Below are 19,515 nucleotides of genomic sequence, written 5' to 3' on the forward strand. Positions count from 1 at the left end.
AATTGTAATAAGGACAATAATGCCTCATCTTTATTTTTTCAAATCCTCTGAATGAATTGTTGACCTCAGTTTGGCATGTGAAGGCAGACGACAAAGGCCACTGGATAAGGTCCCGTGTGAATCATGGAAAGAAATAAAGAGATTTTTATTGACCAGGAATGGCAATAAACAAACAAGGAGGAGGTAAATTTCACAGTGTGTATTACAGGTTAGCAGAGAAGGAGAGGAGAAGATGAACAGAGTCTTCCATTTTCTTTTTTTTATTATGTATATTTTCATTAGAAAACAACCTTAAACACCTAAGAATAGTTTTCTAATAAAACACCAGCTCATGAAGAGCACTTAGAAGTTTCCGTTTGGATTCAGGAGAATGACAGGACAGTAACACAGTCAGAATGGTCATTCCTTGGGGCAAATCTCTCCCTCTTGGCTGAGTTTTAAGCCTAACATTGCAGTTCCCCCTTGGTTCCTGTTAAAAATCAGAGTTCCCAAACACACAGAAGTCTCCATAGAGAGTCTCTAATGAAATGTTTTCATATGAGCACACAGTTTACTTTCATCACTTTGTGGATATCATGATTCATACAGAGCCTTATTAAAGGACTTCAGTGATTCAAGAAGGGACATGTCACCCCAGGGACAGAACCCTCTTTAGCTGAGGATCAGATTGCAGCCCTCCTGAGGGCCTTCAAAGGGACTAAAGTGTGATTCAGAGCAGGTGCAGAATTAGCCTATTTGTTGTAAATACACATGAACGGGGCAGTTGTGGTGGGGTGGGGGGGCGAGGGAAGCAGATGCCTTTTGCTTTCCCCCCTCTGGCTGCTTCCTTTCTTCCCTCCTCCTTAACTGGGAAAGGAGGAAAGTCCTGAACTGGGTCAGTGTATTGCAATGTGCCTGTCCCTTAGCCAGTGTCTTCACGGCGATAAAAGGGGGAGGTTTTAACCTCAGGGTAACGGTGTAAGCTATCCCAAGGTAAAAACACAGTGAAGACAAAGCACTTTAGTTTGATCATGAGGTCGTTTACCTCACAGTAAAGTGTCTTCTCTTCACTGTGTTTTTACCTCAGGATAGCTTATGTGCCTTACTCTGAGGTAGCCCCCCCCCCCCCGCACACACACACAGTTTATAGCAGTGAAGACAAAGCATAAGAGTGAAGCTGTTCCAGATTGCAAAGCCAGGCCCCGCCAGAGAGAGGTTCTGTTGGACACACCAGTTTAAGGGAAGTGGAGAGATGTTTGTGTCTCCATCAAGGAGAAGGAGGGCTCTCCATACCCCTGGTATCAAAGAGCTACTTTGCCATTCAGTGTCACTGATCCTCACATTGGCGGGGCCAGTGAGGATGAGGATGTGATGGGTGAGAAGAAGGATGGAATAAAACCTTGTAGGATCCAGGGCAAAAATTCTCCAGCGACACGTTCAGAGAAACCCCCAATTTCTCTCTCTCACGAGATCAAAGGCACAAGCAGTTTTAAGTCAGCTGGAGTTGTGCACACCGTTCTTGTTCAGTTGAAAAACTGACTCTTGAGAGCGGAGCTGGAGTAAGGAGATTTGGTGGGCTATGTAGCTATCGTCTTGTGTGGGCAGGGGAGGAGAAACCAGAGCCACCAGAAAAGGCAACAGAAAATTTACAGGGGAAAAATGAAAAGCTGGGTAATCAAGGGACTGCTGTGCTGAATGGAACTGCTCCTCTTAGAGGTAGCTGTGCTAGCGTCTTTGAACACAAAAAGGGTGGATCACATAGAGGTGATCCTGGCCCCTAAAGGCCTATGATGCTTGCGATGATGATTGGTGTCAGACTCATGCTGTTTGTGGGGATGAATACACTCTCCCATTAGTAGAGCTCTAAGGATCTCTGACAGCACCCTTTACCGCAGTTGGGTGACACCTGGTTTTTGTAGTTACCAGTGTCCCTCTGGTGCCTGAATAAAAATACTTACTCGACTTTCCTGATACTTTTGAACCACCTTGACATCACTGCAAAGGATGCTGGTGTGACATCATCACAAATGACGTTTTGATATCACCACCCTCCTGTGATGGCACAAGATGAAAGGTGCACTCGCTGGTTTATAAAGCCAGTGAGCGGTGAAAGCAGCTGCTGTCATCACTGGTGAAAACACCTCGGATGGACACAGGAACACTGTTGCTGGCTTTGGCCACCCCTCGGAGGAATTCTCTGGTCACTTGGTGGAAATCTGAGCTCTAGGAAGGCTCTGTGGCTTCGGAGGCCACCGTTGCTCAAAGACTGGGCACTGGGCACTGGGCAGGCAGCAAAATAAAAGTAATATCCTTGTTTTGTTCTGTACAGAAGGCCTTGGTGTGTAGCAGTAACAAAATGTAGTGAACAGTCTCTCCTTACTCCTTGGCTCCTTTTTTGTTTATTTATTCAGTTCTCTATGCTCTGAATAACATCATCTTTCTCAAGAACATTTGGAAGAGCAGGTTGCTTATAGGGGTAGGTAGTAAACAAGCTGAAAACAACATTGTCAATGTGGCATAGAAAAGAATCTCCCTTATTCTTGCCCCATGTTCACTTCTTGTCAATAAACTTGTGACTTGTATGGTTCCAAGCATTTGTGCTTTCATATCTTTGTGCTTGCTTGAGTATGGCTCAGATAATTTCAAGGGGCCTTTAGTCTATGATCCACTGCACTTCAAGACCCAAGTATCTCTCTCTCTGTCTCACAGACACATTGAGTGAACATTTAATCAAAGATTGGTCAAGAATCCCATGCAAGGATTTATTTTCTCCTTCTGCCTGCCTAGAGTAAGGTCCTGCATTGTTCTATCTACCTAATTCACTTCTGTCAAGACTTTTTTTTTTTAGGTTCAATAAATTAAACATTCGTTCATGGTTGTTTCCCCCCCCCAATAAGAGTAATAGTTTTGTAAACTTGTAATTCTGTTCTGGAAGAGGAAACTTCATTCTCTCTTCAAAGAAGAAATTCACCCACTGAGTTGGAGGTAAGTGGAATAATGAACCAAGATATTTTTGATGTTTTTGTTAACAGTGCAGAAACTTGATGGTCTTTTCTACTTGTATACAATGTGATAGATGTCAGATCAGACACTGCTCCATCAACTACACTGTGTCAAACTCACATCACTGGAAGCCATCAAATGGTTACTACTGTAAAGGAAACCATTGCTTTAGTCAGTACATCTCCCTTAAGTGTTGAAGTGGAGGGAGATGGTTAATATAGTAGGTTCCTGCACTAGTTGTTTATCTCTGGATTCTAATGTGCTTTGGTCACAAGTGCTGGTTTCAAAACACTACAGATATTTATCCATGTTGCACAATCATCCTATAGTTTATGCTGTGGGTATCTCTGCTCATGAGAAGCCGCAGTCTGGGCAGGCAGGGTTTTGCCATAGAGCAAGAGATCTGCACTGGCAAAAGGAATTTGGCAATGCGGGAGTGGAATAGCAGGGAGTGCACCAAGTCATGAGTGGAGTGCTTTGATACTGGGGGTTAGGGTCTCCTGGCAGATGCACTGCTAGTCCCAAGGGATCAGTCCCTCTGGATATTCCAGTGTTTACACTGATTTTCCCTCACTGTGCGTAGCTGTCAAATGCTAAGAGGAACTGCTGGTAACATGCTGGCATTATAATGAAATGGGAAGAGGAATTAGTTGGCTCACTGGCCTTGTGCTCTCAGCTGCAATGCAGGAGTCCTGGGTTTGATTGCTGGTCCCATCTCTCTGGATCCATGTGGTGGCAGTGCTATAGAGGCAGCTTGCTTATCTCCTGAGTGAAGGTGAGCTACCTCCTTGAATACTTTGTCCGCCTGGTCAGAGATGCTGAATCATGGAATTGTGCTCTCAGTGTCGCTCACCTTGTGGTGAGATACCCAATGCCCTACAAGACATGTGGCACGTCCCTTGGAAAAAAATCAGGCCTCTCCCTTGACAAGAGGGACAGCTGGCAACTGTACGTGGGCAGCGGCCCTCAAGATGGTCTCCAGTCGATGGCTTTCTCAGCCAGAAGGAAGTTGGCTGTGATATGGTACCTACTGGAGGAATTGAGGTTTGACGGAATCCTCAGGGATCTGGCAAGTCTGAGGAGGTTTGTTCCTGTTTCCCTGAGTGAAAATACAGTTAGTAGCTAATACCTTTACTATTTTTTCCCCATACAAAAGATTGGCATCAGTGTCCCTGATCCAGAATAATGCCAGAAGTACGCATCTCTTGGGACATTTGTGGCAATAGTGATGTGCTCTTCCTCAGGGCCTGGCCACAGGTGCAGGATGATACAGGTGCATCTTCAAGGCCCAGTGTAGAAAAGCACAGGCCTAGCGTTATTAAAGCAAAAGGGAAATTCAGTCATGTGTCTTGAGAGCCAGCCCACCAGTGCTGACATTTGAAGCGGGGACCGGAGTGTTTTATTGGCTTTCTGGGCTTCACGACCGATCTGGTCCTGTGGGAGCTGATTGGCAGCAGGAAACTGTGAGTTTCAAAGTGAATATATATTGACAAAACAAAACACCCCGAGGGCTGTGTGTCCTGACCAGAGAGGGGTCAGAAGAAGCAGAAGCCTCTTAGACCCCTACTACAGTCAAAGTGTGTGCTTGTGCTCTGGTGGAGGAGGTGGGAGGAATGGGCTTGAGGGTGGGTGTTTGGTGGAGAGACTGGAAGAGCAATGGAGGCTTGTGGCCCCCACTGAAATTTTGGGCACAGAGGATAGAACTGAGAGAAGTCCCACAGAGCAAAACCTCTCCAAAAATGCAGTAAGTGACCCATCAAAGCTGACAGAAAATCAGGAAACTGTAACAAAATGTGAGAATTAGCAGGCCCACGAATCATTTCAGACCCCTCGTCTCTCTGTCAGCCGCCTCTGGCTGTTTCACCGTGCCATGAAGCACAAGAGCACAGGAATGCCTGATGGGCATTTTTCCCCTACCCCACCCCGAGAAACAGCTGTTGAGTTCTTTGCAAACAGCATTATCTGAGGGAAGCAGCATTTGCCGCCTTGTAAGAATCAGGTTAAAAATACAAACAAGAACTCTCTGACAACAAGGCAAAGTGAAGAGTACTTGAAAGAGAAGGCAAGATGAGCAGTGACATGAGAGTGGGACAATACCAGGGAAGAGATGCCTTCTGTAGAATGGCTTTGTTTAGCTCCGTTACCTTGTCCCTTCTGCCCTCTGCAAACCCCCTTCAGTCCACGGTGTGTTTTGCATGGCTCCATTTTTGCAGTTTTTATTGTCCTGCGTAGGAGCAGAAATGGTGGGATGGGGACGGGAGGAAGGAAAGGGAGGAGAGAAGAGCACATTCTGCCATGGAACACAGATGCGCATTGCTATTGGTGCCATGCTCAGAGACGCTCCGAAAAATAATAAAAAAACCCAAAACGCGCACCCATTGCTCTCAGACCAGCAGCCTAAACGTTCATAAACTCAGAAGCACTTTGCTCAGGCATAAACTGCTCTGAAAACAGAGGTTCCAATTACACCTGGCTTCTAGGAGATTGTGCTGGTGGTGGCAGCTCTCTGAATGAAAGCGAAGCTCCTGAGCGCTAGTTCAAACAGGAATTATCTGGGGGCAGTTCTCCGGCCTGTGTTATACAGGAGGGCAGACTAGATGATCACAGTGGTCCCTTCTGGCCTTGGGAATCTATGAATCTGTGCTTAAGAAAGTGTTATAATTAATTTCCAACTTCCTTTAGCTAACGTCTTATCTATGTAGGTACTTTAAGTGCTCCTTGTCATCATAGTATCTGATGCCCAGTCATTGATGAACTCGGCAAGCCTGCGTGTTCTGTTCATTTGGTTTGGCTATTAAATAGCTGAAATAGGTCTTTGATTCTTAAACCAGTTGTGAAAGGACTCAGAAGGTCACCGTTTCTGAATCTGGGCTCCGTAGCATCGTCGGTAAGCCAAACAAGAGGACTTTCCACCCATGAGGGATGCTGCAGCCACTCAACAGCACAGACCCAGACAGGCCAGTTGTAACTGGAAAATGTATTTCTAAGCACATTGCATGGAAAACAGGTGTATAGAAAATGTTGTAACAAATCCATGACCAAGTAGGACCATGTGGTTGTCACTATGCTGCACATTACAGCCACTCAGAATGTCATGCGACAGTGGTGGTGGGACTCAGACAGAACCCTACCACTTCAACAAAAGGGGACTCTCTGGTAACAGTATAGGGGCTATGATACATCGAACTGAGCAGTTTGAAATTTGTCCAGCAAAGGGCAGTGGGTGCTCATTCCTGCTAACTAGCTCATTGCTATCTATTTTACACACACTACCTTATCATGTCAATGGGCTTTGCAAACACTGAGTCTCACAACACCCCTGTGAGGTAGGTAAGTATTCTCATCCCCATTTTTCAGATGGGGAACTGAGCCAGAAAGATTAAGGGACTTGCCCAAGGCTACAAAGAGAGTTGGTGGCAGAGCTGGAGTGAGCTGACTCCATCCTGTGCTCAGCCCACCAGGCCATGCCTCTCTTTCATGGTGAGATGTGCTTCTGACCTTACAAACTCCCAACCTGCTAACCCCAGTGAAAGGAATTTGGTTTTCCTTATTACGTAATGGGAGTTGGAGGGGGATCAGATGACGCTACTTAATATTATGTTTGACAGTCCCCGCCCTTGTCAGAGCATCACAAGTGGCCATCTCTTGTGACAAGAACACTGCCCTTTGGAAAAGCCCCTGGGGCACGGAAAGGCTGCTGTGTTCGCGTGCTTTAACTAGACTTTACCGCAGGAGCAGCCCTGTAGGAGACATGCTCCCGACAGCACCTTTCAGAGGTCATCAAAACAGCCCTGACCCCAACCAAAAGCACTCTTTGGTAGACAGTGAGATAGGCCAGCTAGACGGACACTGGCCTCCCAGCAATCATGTTTGTTTGCCTGGCTCCTCATTTCATCAGCTGTCTTGGGATTAAGTCTTATCTCCGGGCAGAGCCCAACTCGGCTGGGGTTTCAGAACCCACACGTCATCTGCCATAAAGACACCTGTTCTGTTGCATTCTGGTATTCAAAGGGACACTGTCAAGTAATGGAGGCCTGAAAATGTGACCTTCCTTAAAATGCTTCTCTCGTCTGAGTGCTAAATTGCTTTCAGACCTGAGCGCCCAGAGTTCATCAGCTAAATCCATATGTAGAGGCATGAATCAAAGTGAAATCACATGAATCAACTCTCATGGCGCCAACAGAAGCTGCAAGAGGCGCTCAGATCCCATGGTAAAGGATGGTAATATAAACCCCTAAGACTGGAGACCCCAGCGCAGCTGAAAATCAGGCTGCTTTCATTCATCTGCTTACATATGGGTTTTGGTGGCTAGCACCAGGCACCGGGTTTGACCACTGTGGCGTTAGTTAGTTTTGATTTGCTGTGCCGTTGCTCCAGAACCAGTTAACACGCCGCATTGTCATGGTTTCTGCTCTTCTGCGCCCTCTGCGACAGCAGCAGCTATGCTAACAAAAACCACTCTGCTCCAGGGCTGTGATGCAGCACCGTCAGCAATGCTGGGGCACACGAACTTAAACAGGGCACAGCCACATTTGACTTCCTGCTGCAGCAGACGGGGATGAGAGGGACAGGGTGGGGGAGAGCACAGCGGGACAAGGGCCTGGCCAGGGGAGAACAGTGTGTGCCAAATGGAAAAGGACAAAAATCAGTAGGGAAATAATTTTTATTGTCAAGTCTTTTAAGAGAATATGACAAACGATGGCGAGTAAAAAAAAAAAAAGCCCCTAAAAACTATTTTAAAAGTACTTGACAGTGTCCCTTTAATACCCACAAATGATTCAGCCATTGTGCATTGAGAGAAGATGTTTCTGAAGAGCAATTGGTACTTTCATGGATGGCTCCTAGAGAAGGAGACTTATTAAAAGCATAATATATTCACTCAGAGACTGTGCTCCCTCTTCAGACTAAGTCTTTGTTAGCTCATGATTTAGTCTTTTAATCAGCACTTATGGCTACAAACCCACTGTAAAATGCAAGTAGCCGGGTCAAGTTCCAGGCTTTGGCACAACTTGACTTTGACTCTCATTCCTTTCTCAAAGTCTGCCTGGAGGGTGGTTTTTATGAGTGGGACGGTATGAAGGTGGGGTTTGGGGGTCATTGGATCAGTGCTTGTGCTTCAAACACCCACAGCGCATTTGTACAAACTTTGCCAAAAAAAAAAAAAGTCCATCAACCCCTCTCCCAGTGCCATTCTCCAGACCTCTTGCCAATTTTTGTTTTGGTGACATATGGACAGATTTTTTTTTTTAATATTAAAACTGAAAAAGCCCCAGCCCCTTCAGCGGAAATACTCTATTGCGAGTAATACAGGGCTCTGGATTGATTTACGAAACAAAACGATGACTCAGATCCCTGCTTAACACAATCTGAAAACTCCTCCGAATACGTCGCTTCCATCATTCCCCTTCTGTTTGTAATCATCCCACACTGTGTGTGTGTGTGTGTGTGTGTGTGTGTTTGCAGAACATTACCCATCCCAGCTAATAGAACTTGTAAGACATGCTAATACCGGCTGTTCCTCTACTTCCCAAACCTCCACCTAGTCAGTTGTTAGTCCGTATTGCACTTGTTTTGTTGATTTTTTTAAAAATAATATTTACTGGCTGGAAAACGTTAACCTCTTTAGCATGTGTGTGCAGCTCTGTCTCCACCTTCTTCTTCCTCAGTTGGCCAAGCGCTGCTTATACGCCTTGCGCAGCTACCCAGAAAATGAAAGGCACACCATGCTTCTCTGCTCTTGAGTTGTCTCCTCCACTTCGCGTTAAGGCCTCCTGAATTCCGTCGCTCAGACTGTTGTGACCCTCATGACGAGCTCTCTGTTAGTGCTAGACTGGCTTCTCTGTTCGTGAGGCCTCAGCTGGCTGAGTATATGCAAGATGGTGTAAGCACAGTGGTGGTCAGACAGAGTACCGGTGGCGTGGCTAGTGCCCCGGACCCCGTTGTCGGCTGGAGCGGAGTTGCTGGCTGTACCACCGGTGGAGGACGAATGGTTGGTTTGGGAGGAGGTTCGGAGGTTTGTCCTGGTCCCTGTTTTTTGATCCTCCATGTCTTTTGTTTTGTCATAGTTCAGCACTTTCCACTGCTGATTTACCGCCTGCCACCGTTTGAAAATCCGGTAAACCGAGGGCCCTTCGTGTATTATTAGACCTGGAGGGAAGGCAAAAAAAAAACAAGAGAAACTCTAGCGAGAAGCTGTAAACAGCTCAGCATCACTCCCTCTAACTGCCTGCTTAGTGGCCCATAGACCCAGCTCTCTTGGTCAGTGTGCATTCTACGATAAATCAAGGTTTTTAATTACTGACTGGCAGAGCACAAGTCCTTCTGCTCAGCCGGACCACCCTTCACCTGAATTAAACAGATCACAGTTTGATCTCAGCAGTCAGCAAACAGGTCTTACATGCTGCAGGATGACTGATTCTGTACAGCACAACAATATCCCTTTACCAGTGCACCTCTTGGTTTGATCCACCATACATGCTGTAGGTCATGACTCAGCTGAAAATGTGCTCATGGAGGTGTGTGGGGGGTATAACTGGAATCTATGTTCTGTTGGCAGCCATTGGTCTGACATCACATGTATGTGTAACTCAAATCTAGCTGCATGCATAGCAGCAGCAGGGCAGTGGGTGTCTAGTGCCTGGAGCACAGGGTCTGGAAATCAAGACACCGTGGTTCAATTCCTGACTATCACTGACTTGCTGTGTGATCACAGGAGAAGGACTTGACTTCTGTGTCTTGGTTATGTCATCTGCAAAATGAGGATAAATGATACGTACTCATCTTTGGAGAGTGCTTTGATATTGATGGATGAAAAACCATGCAAATTATTCATCATTAGCATTTGGGACAGGGTGTGTGTGTGTGTGTGTGTGTGTGTTGCTGGAATCTGTCTACCTCCACCAAACCAGCATCAGATATGGATATAACAGAAATGTGGTCTAGTGGTTAGAGCAGTGAACTGTGACTAGAACTCCTGACTTCTAATCCTAACTGTCTACTCATGCCTGAGACATTGGGTAGGTCAGTTCTGCTCTCTGTGCATCAGTTATGAGGTTTGTCAAATCAGGATAGTAAAATTACTCAACTCCCTTGCAGGAGGATTGTGATAATTGATTACTTAATCTCCATAAATCATCTGGAAGATAAAATATGCAATTTAAGTGCTAAGTAAGTAGTAGTAATATTCTAAATACAGACTCTATCCAGCTGCTCTGATACCATAGCAAATGGCACAGTATAAATGCCTTGCTAGCTAGCTTAGACAGATATAGATAGATTCCCCACACACTGTACTAGCACATCCTATTGACCTGGGGAACCAAACCATGACACCTCAAACATACAGGCTTAGCTGACATATTGTAACGTTATTCAGTAAATCAGATTTCAATCTTGGTCTGAAACAATTTAAAGTAGGATTTTATACAAAAGTAATTCACATGAACCTCCAAATCAGCCTTTGCTGGATGGTTGGGTGCACAGCGGTTCACCCATTACAAAAGCACAACAGCTGCCAGGCTACTGCCAGCATTCCAGCAGGCAGATAAACACGGAGACAGGCCAGCACCTGGATTGTTTGCTTTTTCTTGGTACTGTTGATTCACTCTGTCTGGGCCACGATCAAGATCAGATCAGGATGAGAGAAGCTCCCAGGTAGATGCCCTTGGGAGCAACCCCTATTCACCAGCCCATGAACTTTCATGAGCATAAATGCAACAGCAGAGAATGAAAGACACAGAATCACAGGACTGGAAGGGACCTCGAGAGGTCACATAGTCTAGTCCTCTGCCCTCATGGCAGGACTAAGTATTATCAAGACCATCCCTGACAGGTGTTTCTCTAACCTGCTTTTAAAAATTTCCAATGATGGATATTGCACTTCCTCCCTAGGCAATTTATTCCAGTGCTTAACCACCCTGGCAGTTAGGAAGTTTTTCCTAATGTCCAATCTAAACCGCCCTTGCTGCAATTTAAGCCCATTGCTTCTTGTCCTGCCCTCAGAGGTTAAGAAGAACCATTTTTCTCCCTCTTCCTTGTAACAACATTTTATGTACTTAAAAACTGTTATCATGTCCCCTCTCAGTCTTTTTCTTTTCCAGACTAAACAAACCCATTTTTTTCAATCTTCCCTCACAGGTCCACGTTTTCTAGACCTTTAATCATTTTTGTTGCTCTTCTCTGGACTTTCTCCAATTGTCCACATCTTTCCTGAAATGTGGAATGAGAGTCAAAGTCAAGTTGTGCCAAAGCCTGGAACTTGACCCGGCTACTTGCATTTTGCAGTGGGTTTGTAGCCGTAAGTGCTGATTAAAATGACTTCAGTATGAGTGCCAGGCACACCAGTGCAGAAGTACTTATAAGTGCAAGTGTGCCATGGAAATAGCGTTTATGTATTTATAAGTAAAAGTACAACCGCAAGTCTTTCCAACTCCTGTATGATAAGAATTAGCTTCTCTCTTCTAAGAATTTGCTTATCTGTTTTTATTTTGGACACTGACCCATCACAGAGTCGTTGCTGCAGAAAAGTATCCAAACAAAGGGCCTTGTACTTTGGGGTTTCCCCAGACGCTTCGAACAAGTCTCCCCACTGCTACTGGGCCAGGACGGGGAGAGAATCTACCCATTGCTGCTTGTAGTGATCAAACAGAAGTGAAAGGGGTGGGCTGCCACCCTCCCTGGTTGGAACCTGAAGCTCCCAAGCCAGGACAATGGGTGCTGGAGGCCAACCAGAATCCAGGAGGGATGTGACTGTTTCAAACACCTATTTTAAAAAAGCACCTGTGGATAAAAAAACGTTGTGCTTTATCTACCTTTACGATGTACTTAAGTACTAAGTACAGAATATTTGAAGTATTTTGAAGTGCTCTCCATAGTTGTACTTAACATGGGAACACTGTGCATGTGGAACTGAATTTCATCAGAGAGAAATGATTTATTACCATCACCGATGAACCAAACCTTAACTGTTTTGCCCTCGGTCCTGCGCTTCCCCATTCTATCCGACATCCCAGTGAACTCCATTGGAACATCAGAGTGTTTTGTCATAGCTGGAGATACAGCCAACTGGTTGCACTTCCTGTCCTAAGATATAAGGCTGCAGCCAACAGGTTATTAGAACAAAAATTTGCTTTAAAAGCTCATCCTAACCTAGCGGGCAGCTAGAAAATGCATGCAGAAGAGCTTGTCTTTCAGAATGTAGGACTGTCATTTACTATCTCTTTGTAGATTGACTAGCACAATGGACTCTGATCTGGCTGAGGCTGTACTGCAATAAAAATGTTAAATACATAATAAAGAGCTCAGAGAGAGTAAGGCATCAGCAAGGGGAAAGATCCAGGATAACTGGAAAGGTTTGAGAATTGCTGAGATCTGGGGACAAGTTACAGACTTACCTAAAGATGCGATAATCAAATGTCACCTCCAGGTACAATGTGAAAGGACCCTTTTTCAAAACGTGGAGGCCTATTTGCTTGCAGTTAAATGTGTGCATATCCTCCTGACTGCATTTGCCCATATATGGACTACAACTGCACATGCTGTATAGTGGGTATATACATGTACCGGTAACAATTTAGCTGCCTAAAAAGACATATGCACTCACAACTATCTGAGCTGCATGCCCAACTATGGTAGCTGCACTTCCATTGCTCAATGCACAAGTTGCCTTAAGCGAATGAATGGACAACATCCAGTTTAGATCATTGACTTATTAACCAGGGCTATGACTGAGTTGTCCACCCACCAGCAATTTTGAACATGGTGTTGCAAAAGATGCCATGAGGTCAGTGTTAGTGCCTAGAGAAATTTGCCAATGGCACTCACTACCATATTGAATGCCACTCATATTGGGATTTGTGATAAGCTGGAAACTCTTTGAAAAGTTCACAACATTTTTGAGCAGTTGTGGGCTTATTAAGGGTTCGATGAGAAATGGGTAAAACTGACCAATTTCAACTGAGCTGTGCTTTGCTATAGGGACTTTGTTCCACCCTGATAATCAAAGCATGACTGGGAAGGGATGAAAGTGTCTGCTAGCTGTCCCTCGACTGGGATACTGCATCCGCACTTTGCTGGTGTCCAGCTGAGCTTCTGCAGAATTTAAGCTCCAATTTAAATAAAAACTGAGTGTCTGGCCCTCCTGGTTGTGAAGAAAACCTTCTGAACGTGACCTGAAGCAGTGCTTCCTGCATGACGGACAAACGATAGCGCTGGAAGTGCCCCATTCCCCTCAGTGAGACGTTGACTCTGAGACTTAATGACAACACAAGTGCTCACATTATTAACTATTTCACTGCCGCTCATGTTAAATAAACAAGATTGACGATGGAATCTGGTATTTTCTTTGATGCAATTTCTCTCCTAACTGGCACAATGTGCAGGGCCCCAAACTTTGATTAGTTGCTCACGTCAAAAATGGTAACAATATTAACCGCTGGCTATTCTGGAACTACGGAGCTTGGACTGTGGGTCAAGTTTAGAGTATCACAGATTTTTTTCCATCCTGCTTCTTACAAACCACTGAGCTTTGAAGAGCTCTAGTCCTGGGTCACCTTGTCGTGAGGGCTGGTCTACACTAAGGGGGAAAATCGATATAAGATACGCAACTTCAGCTACGTGAATAACGTAGCTGAAGTCGAAGTATCTTATATCGATCACTTACCCGTCCTCATGGCGCGGGATCGATGTCCGGGGCTCTCCATGTCGACTCCGCCACCGCCGTTCGTGGTGGTGGAGTTCCGGAATCGATAGGAGCGCGTTCGGGGATCGATATATCGCGTCTAGATGAGACGCGATATATCGATCCCTGAAAAATCGATCGCTACCCGCCGATACGGCGGGTAGTGAAGACGTAGCCTCACAACCCAACACCTGACTGTCGCCACACAAAGTCTGATTTTTGTTTCCTCCCTTGAAATACAGTTCGTAACTGTTAACATCAGTCATAGGGCAGGCCCCTGAAAAGCAGCACTCCTCCGGGATATTCTGGACAGATTCCACACCCAGACAAAGAAACAGAGACCTCTAAAGCAGCTCTAAAGTGGGTCAGTCCTTGACAAGGGACATTAGATATGTATTTAAATGAGCCGTCTGATCCCTAAAAGGGGATAAAATTCCATCCTGAGCAATGCCAGATTCAGTATTTCTTTGAGATCACTTTAAGCCCTGGGTCAAAGAACCCAAACTGGATATTTTCTCCTCAGCTGTAAAATCCTCTTTTATTAGCTTACCACAAATATTACTGAACAGCCTGATTCAAGAGGGTAGTTTTAAAAATTCTTGTTTGTTAGTCTTCTAATTATAAATGTCTATGATTTTATGCTGTTAAAATCATGACGTTGGTGGGTCGGTTGTTACGTTGATTGAGTCCCTGTTTTTTTCAGACAATTCTGGCTTCAAAATATTCATAAAAGTGCAAAAGAACTTGTCTTCCTCTGTATTTGCTGGGCTCTAAATTACTTATCGATTTCCCAGCGCTGAGCTCAGGAAGCTGTAAAATTAAAAGGGAACTGAGCAGAGGAGTGGGCAAGGGGCAGACGTAAAGTGATTCATTTGAAACAGTAAATTCCAAGAGAGAGCTGGAGTCAGCCAGTTAATATCAAGTTGCAAGAAACTGTATGCTTCCATCAAAACAAATTTGGGTTAAAATATTACTCGAATTCCTGCAGGCAGCTCCAGAGACCCTCCTCCCAGATGTATCATCACTCTGAGGAGTCTTCTGACTAACTGGGGAGAATCCTCCCAATTCAAGGCCTTTTTTATCTGGAGAAACGTGTAGAAGGAGCCAAATTCTGCTGGAATCTCCCTGTGTTGCTTAGGAGCCATTCCATAAGGCAGAACAGGCAGGTGGGGTTCTGAACCCTCAAGATGCTCTATGGGGAAATTTCATGGACCTCAGGATGCTAGTGGGGGGCAGTGCCTCACCTCCCGCACCACAGCATGGTTCCCCTCCGTTCCCTACAAGATGATCCTTTCAAAAGCTCCCTCTTCAGGATGGAAATCTCTGAGTTTGCTGGAGAACCATGTTGGGGCATCTGGCCACCACATGAAGCCCCAGCTCTGTGGTGTCAACAAGGAGGGGCTCTCGCAGAATCAGAGATGCTGAGGAATTGTTCCTTCCATCCCACCTTTCATACGTGGGGCACCCGGTGTGACTCCCCTTCCCACTTGGTCTGAGAGGAAGCACAAGCCCCTAAATCTAGCACAGTGGCTTAGGGCAGCCTGCCACCCCACATGCAAAGAGCTCGTTTTCTTTCCATTAGATGCAGCTTTTCCTACTCTCATTTTCGTTTCCTTCTATTCACGTTCTCATTCCACGCTCACCACCGCGGTATTTGAGCACGTGTATGGCCCCAGACCTGTGCTGAGAGAGAGAGAGAGAGAATATTCATTTATGTCACAGCGCCCAAAAGTGAGCGCAGTCCCTCACAATGCAGATAAACCCACCACTGGGTAGGCAGCTGGTGCATTGTGACCGCTGCTTACCATGCTACCCATAATTATCTCATTGTTACCTTGTCCTTTCCCTCTTTGTTGTCTCAACCTGTTGCCTCTTGATTTTATATTTAGATTGTAAGTTCTTCGGGGCAGAGACCACCTTTTTGTTGTGTTTTTACAGCACCCAGCACAACGGGGCCCTGGTCCTTGGCAGGGCATTGCTCCTGGAATACAAATAATATTAATAAATGATCCCTGCTCCAAGGTGCTTACAGCCTAGTTTCTGCTCAGACACAAAGAGGTCATTAAAGAATGGGGCGAAGGGGCTGGACGGACAGACTTACACCAATAACATTTCACAAACACTCAGCAAAGGCATGAGAGCAGAGGCTCCCGGAGCAGGGGTTTGGAGCAGTCATTCCTTGAAGAAGGAATCGGTCTTGTTTTATTTATCCAAGCTCCTGATTTCAATCATGTTGTTTTCATCCCCAAATAGTCAGAAGTGGGGAGGTTTCTTTTCCGGGCGATCAGCCTGAGCCTTAGGAGTGGAGCGATGGCTGATGAAAAATTTCATTTCCACGATCCGTTGCTTGCAGACAGCTAATCCCGCATGTCTGTTCAGAGAAGCAGCGTACGTGAAACACAGGAGTCAGAAACTGAAGCACGGGCAAGAGTTTCTAATAAAGGCCAGGAAATGAGGCTGATGTGGTTCCAGTGCTCAGCTGGATAACAAAGAGCTTGACCAAATAACTGTCCACCCCATCACAAAGCCACTATGGCCGACAACCTGCACCCAAGAGAGGAAGAGGCTGCTACAGCTGAAGAGTGAAATGGCCCCAGTACAGCAGGGCATGGTGGGCCAAGGCTGGAATGGGAGCTCGGAAGAAGGCTCTAGCTCAGGATGGAGTGAATTGGCATGTGGACCCAGAGCTAGACTAGTACGGAGGTCGGTTTGCAGCTCAGCGTTGGCCCAGTTCTGGGGGAGCCCAGGAATGACGTAGCAGCGGGTGTGGTGGGTCAGGGCTGGTGTATGTTGCCAAGGGAGGGGTAAGCTTGCAAAACCACGCTGTGCTGCACCTGTCTCCAGCCAGCGCTATTACACCTCGCTGTTCTGAGCAGCCCATTCAAAGCAGCAACAGGGAAACCGCTGTCGCGTGATTTGTAACAGTTCATTTCTGCACATCGGGAGCCTTTGTAACACGTTATCTCACCATGTCACTCCTCCTCAATTTTCCCCTCCCTTCTATTGTCTGCTTCACTCACTTGCTTTGTCTCGTCTTATGTGACATTGTGAGTTCTTAGGGCTACGGACGCTTCCCAGTTGTGTATCTGTACAGCACCCATCACAATAGGGTCCTGGCTCACCATGAGGCCTCTGGATGCTGCTGCTATTCTGTTCAGTTTCCTCCACTGGCCCCATCACTGTGGCATCAGAGCTATTCCCTTTAGTCTCCTACCTTTAGAGCAGCACATTGCTCCCACAGGTGTCCCATTTACATCATCCTCAGCCAGCATGATGGTCTGTTTTACTGAGCCCAGGGGTGGCTTTGGCGCTAGGGGAAAGGTCTCGGCTGAGATCTAAACAAACAGTCGGCATCCAGAGCAGGGCCGGCCAAGGCCAAGGCAACCCAGCCATCCTGGGAGATGGGGCATTTCCTCCTGGGATTTCGTTCCAGAGAGATTCCAGAAAACACTTTATCCTCTGACCACATCAGCCTCCCCTCCTTGAATCTCTTCCCCTTCTGAATCAATTTCAAGCGCTTTCACCCTGATTTCCACAGCTCCTTGCAGCTCAGTCCTCACGTACCTCTCTGCCCTCATCTCATCCAGCATCTCCTCTCACTACTTGTGCTCTTCCATAGGTTCTGTCCTAACTGCTCTCTTCGTCTTCTTCTCCCACACCATATTCTGCATCTGGAACAGCTGCCAACTGTCCAGGGAGGAGGTGCCCTCCCTCTCCTCCTTTCAGTCTCCCCTTAAACTCTTTTGGGAAGCTCTTATGGTCCACCAGGGAACACTCTGTGTACCAGGAATCTTGTCGGGTGTATTGTGTTGGCCTGAGCTAGAGGGTGAGCTCCACCGGGCAAGTTGGCAGGGTTTGTAAATCGCTGTGTTCTTAAGACTGCTTTGTGAATAGTCATGAATCACTATTTCACAGTACGAAGAAGGCTGCTCTCCCGTGACTCACTCGACGAGTGTTGGGGTGTGTGGTTCAGGATGGAGATGAATGGGTGAGCCTCTCAATGATACCCCAAAGCAGGGTCACCTTTTCAGATTAGGTGCTTAAGGGGACTCTTCCTTTCTTGCAAAGCCTTTGGGTTCCACTATGGCTCCTCCACCAAGGCTCAGACAACACAGCGAAGGCGTGGTTCCCAACACTGGCAGCTGCTGTCTCTAAGCCGCATCCCCTCACTCCCTGCTTCCTGTGTCCCTATGGTGGGACTCCGTGAACAGCAGGTCCCTTCTAAGAAGCCATTACATCACAAGCAGAGAACATTACAGCCCCTAATGCCTACCCTTAGTTTCAGCTAGAGGCTAAATCCTGACAACTGAGAGATTAATCCAATGTGTCGAGATCTCAAAGGGTTGCAACACTTCCTGCTCCACAAGGAGAAAAATCATTACAAAGTGTGTGTGTGTGTGTGTCCTTTAGTTTGCAGGATGCTACCGAGGCAAGGGACACAGTTTCCAGGCAATGACAACATAATGGCTCGCAGTCGTCTAGTGCCTTCCAAACTGATACATAAACTACACATCCTGGGAACGCTTTACCTGCCACTGAGCTGCAGCAGCAATTAGCGGCAACCTACACAGATGTTTGGGATGGGAAATAATGAACAGTTTATCCAACTGAACCTGAAAGAGGAATTGAGAAGGCAGATTGGAATCACCCACCTTGGAATTTGTACAGGATGCTGGGGCTAGCAGCTGCTCGCGTGAGAGGTGCCAGGGGAGTGTTCTTGCCCATAAGCGGTCAGACGCGCAGTGTGACAGCTCATTTGAAAGGTGGCACATCAGCCGCGCGGCACCCGTAACGCTACACTGGGGCAGCGGTTCAGGGCTGACTTGGAAGAAGGAGCTGAATCGCTTCCACCACTTCCTGGAGCAAAAGTGTGTGTTGCTAAGGGGGGGTGTGTCTCTCCACCAAGTTTTGACTGGACCCAACCCAGCTGTGCTCGGGCGATCACAGCAACCCAGCATGGTTTGTTTGCAAGCAACAGAGCCAGCTCTCTGCAGGATGCCACACCTGGCAGGGGCTTTAATGGACACACAGCAGCATGCACAATGACTATTGGGACCCCCCACACACACACACACACATGGAGTTGGGAGTCCGGTTCTTCAGCCTCTACCCACCTGAGCTACAAGCCAGGGCCTATCCTCCCCCTGACCAGAGCACGATTCGCATAACTGTTTTACTCCCTGCTGCTGGCTGGAAGTTAACCCCCCCCAATAAATAAATAAAGCCTGGGCACAATAAAGCCGCAGATTAAAGGGCAGTGTGTAGCAATACAGGCAGCAATAAACGAGATCCTTCTCGTACCAAAATGAGAAAACACTCAGGCAGAATGACTTTATTTTCACAATCTTGCAGATTTCCTCCCTCTACCCCTGCCCCGTAACCAGCAGCGCTCTCTGTTCTACCCACAGCCTCCGCCGCTGTGAAGTCACTGGAATCGTCGCTCATGCATTAGTGGGCGGGACTGGAGGGCACAGACGAGTGTGCATGTCGCACTCCCTGTCGGTACCTGACCTGGCCCGTGGAAGTGAATGATCCAACCAACGGCCCAAATTCGGTGATGAATCCTGGTCATGTGCCACTTGAGGCACGTTGTGCGTACGCTAAGAAGAAGAGGTGGGCAGAACTGAGCCCAAATCCTTTGGCTGCAATTAGACCAGTTTGAAGAAAACCAGAACTGCACAGAATGTAGCACCTCTGTCTACATTACTCAGTGCCCTGTTCTCTGGCTAGGACAGCTTCTCTTGATCCAGCAAGCAATGACGACTCCCTTCTCCACAAAGGCAGCATTCCCTGAGCTTCATTACCAAGTTCATAGAATAGAAGGGCCCTCAAGAGGTCGTCTAGTCCAGCCCCCT

General features: G+C 46.7%; 1 protein-coding gene across 1 annotated transcript in view; it reads right to left on the reverse strand.

Annotated features, from left to right (window-relative positions):
• Window positions 1-8,056: 8,056 nt before the first annotated feature.
• MARCHF4 (membrane associated ring-CH-type finger 4) overlaps window positions 8,057-19,515 on the reverse strand; it is a 163,130-nt gene continuing 151,671 nt past the window's right edge. The window contains exon 4 of the mRNA XM_039495136.1: window positions 8,057-9,129. Coding sequence (XP_039351070.1) covers window positions 8,768-9,129 — 362 coding nt within the window. The 3' untranslated portion in view covers window positions 8,057-8,767. The remainder of the gene's footprint in view (window positions 9,130-19,515) is intronic.

Source organism: Mauremys reevesii, linkage group 11 (assembly GCF_016161935.1).
Source record: "Mauremys reevesii isolate NIE-2019 linkage group 11, ASM1616193v1, whole genome shotgun sequence".
NCBI classification, from domain to species: domain Eukaryota; kingdom Metazoa; phylum Chordata; order Testudines; family Geoemydidae; genus Mauremys; species Mauremys reevesii.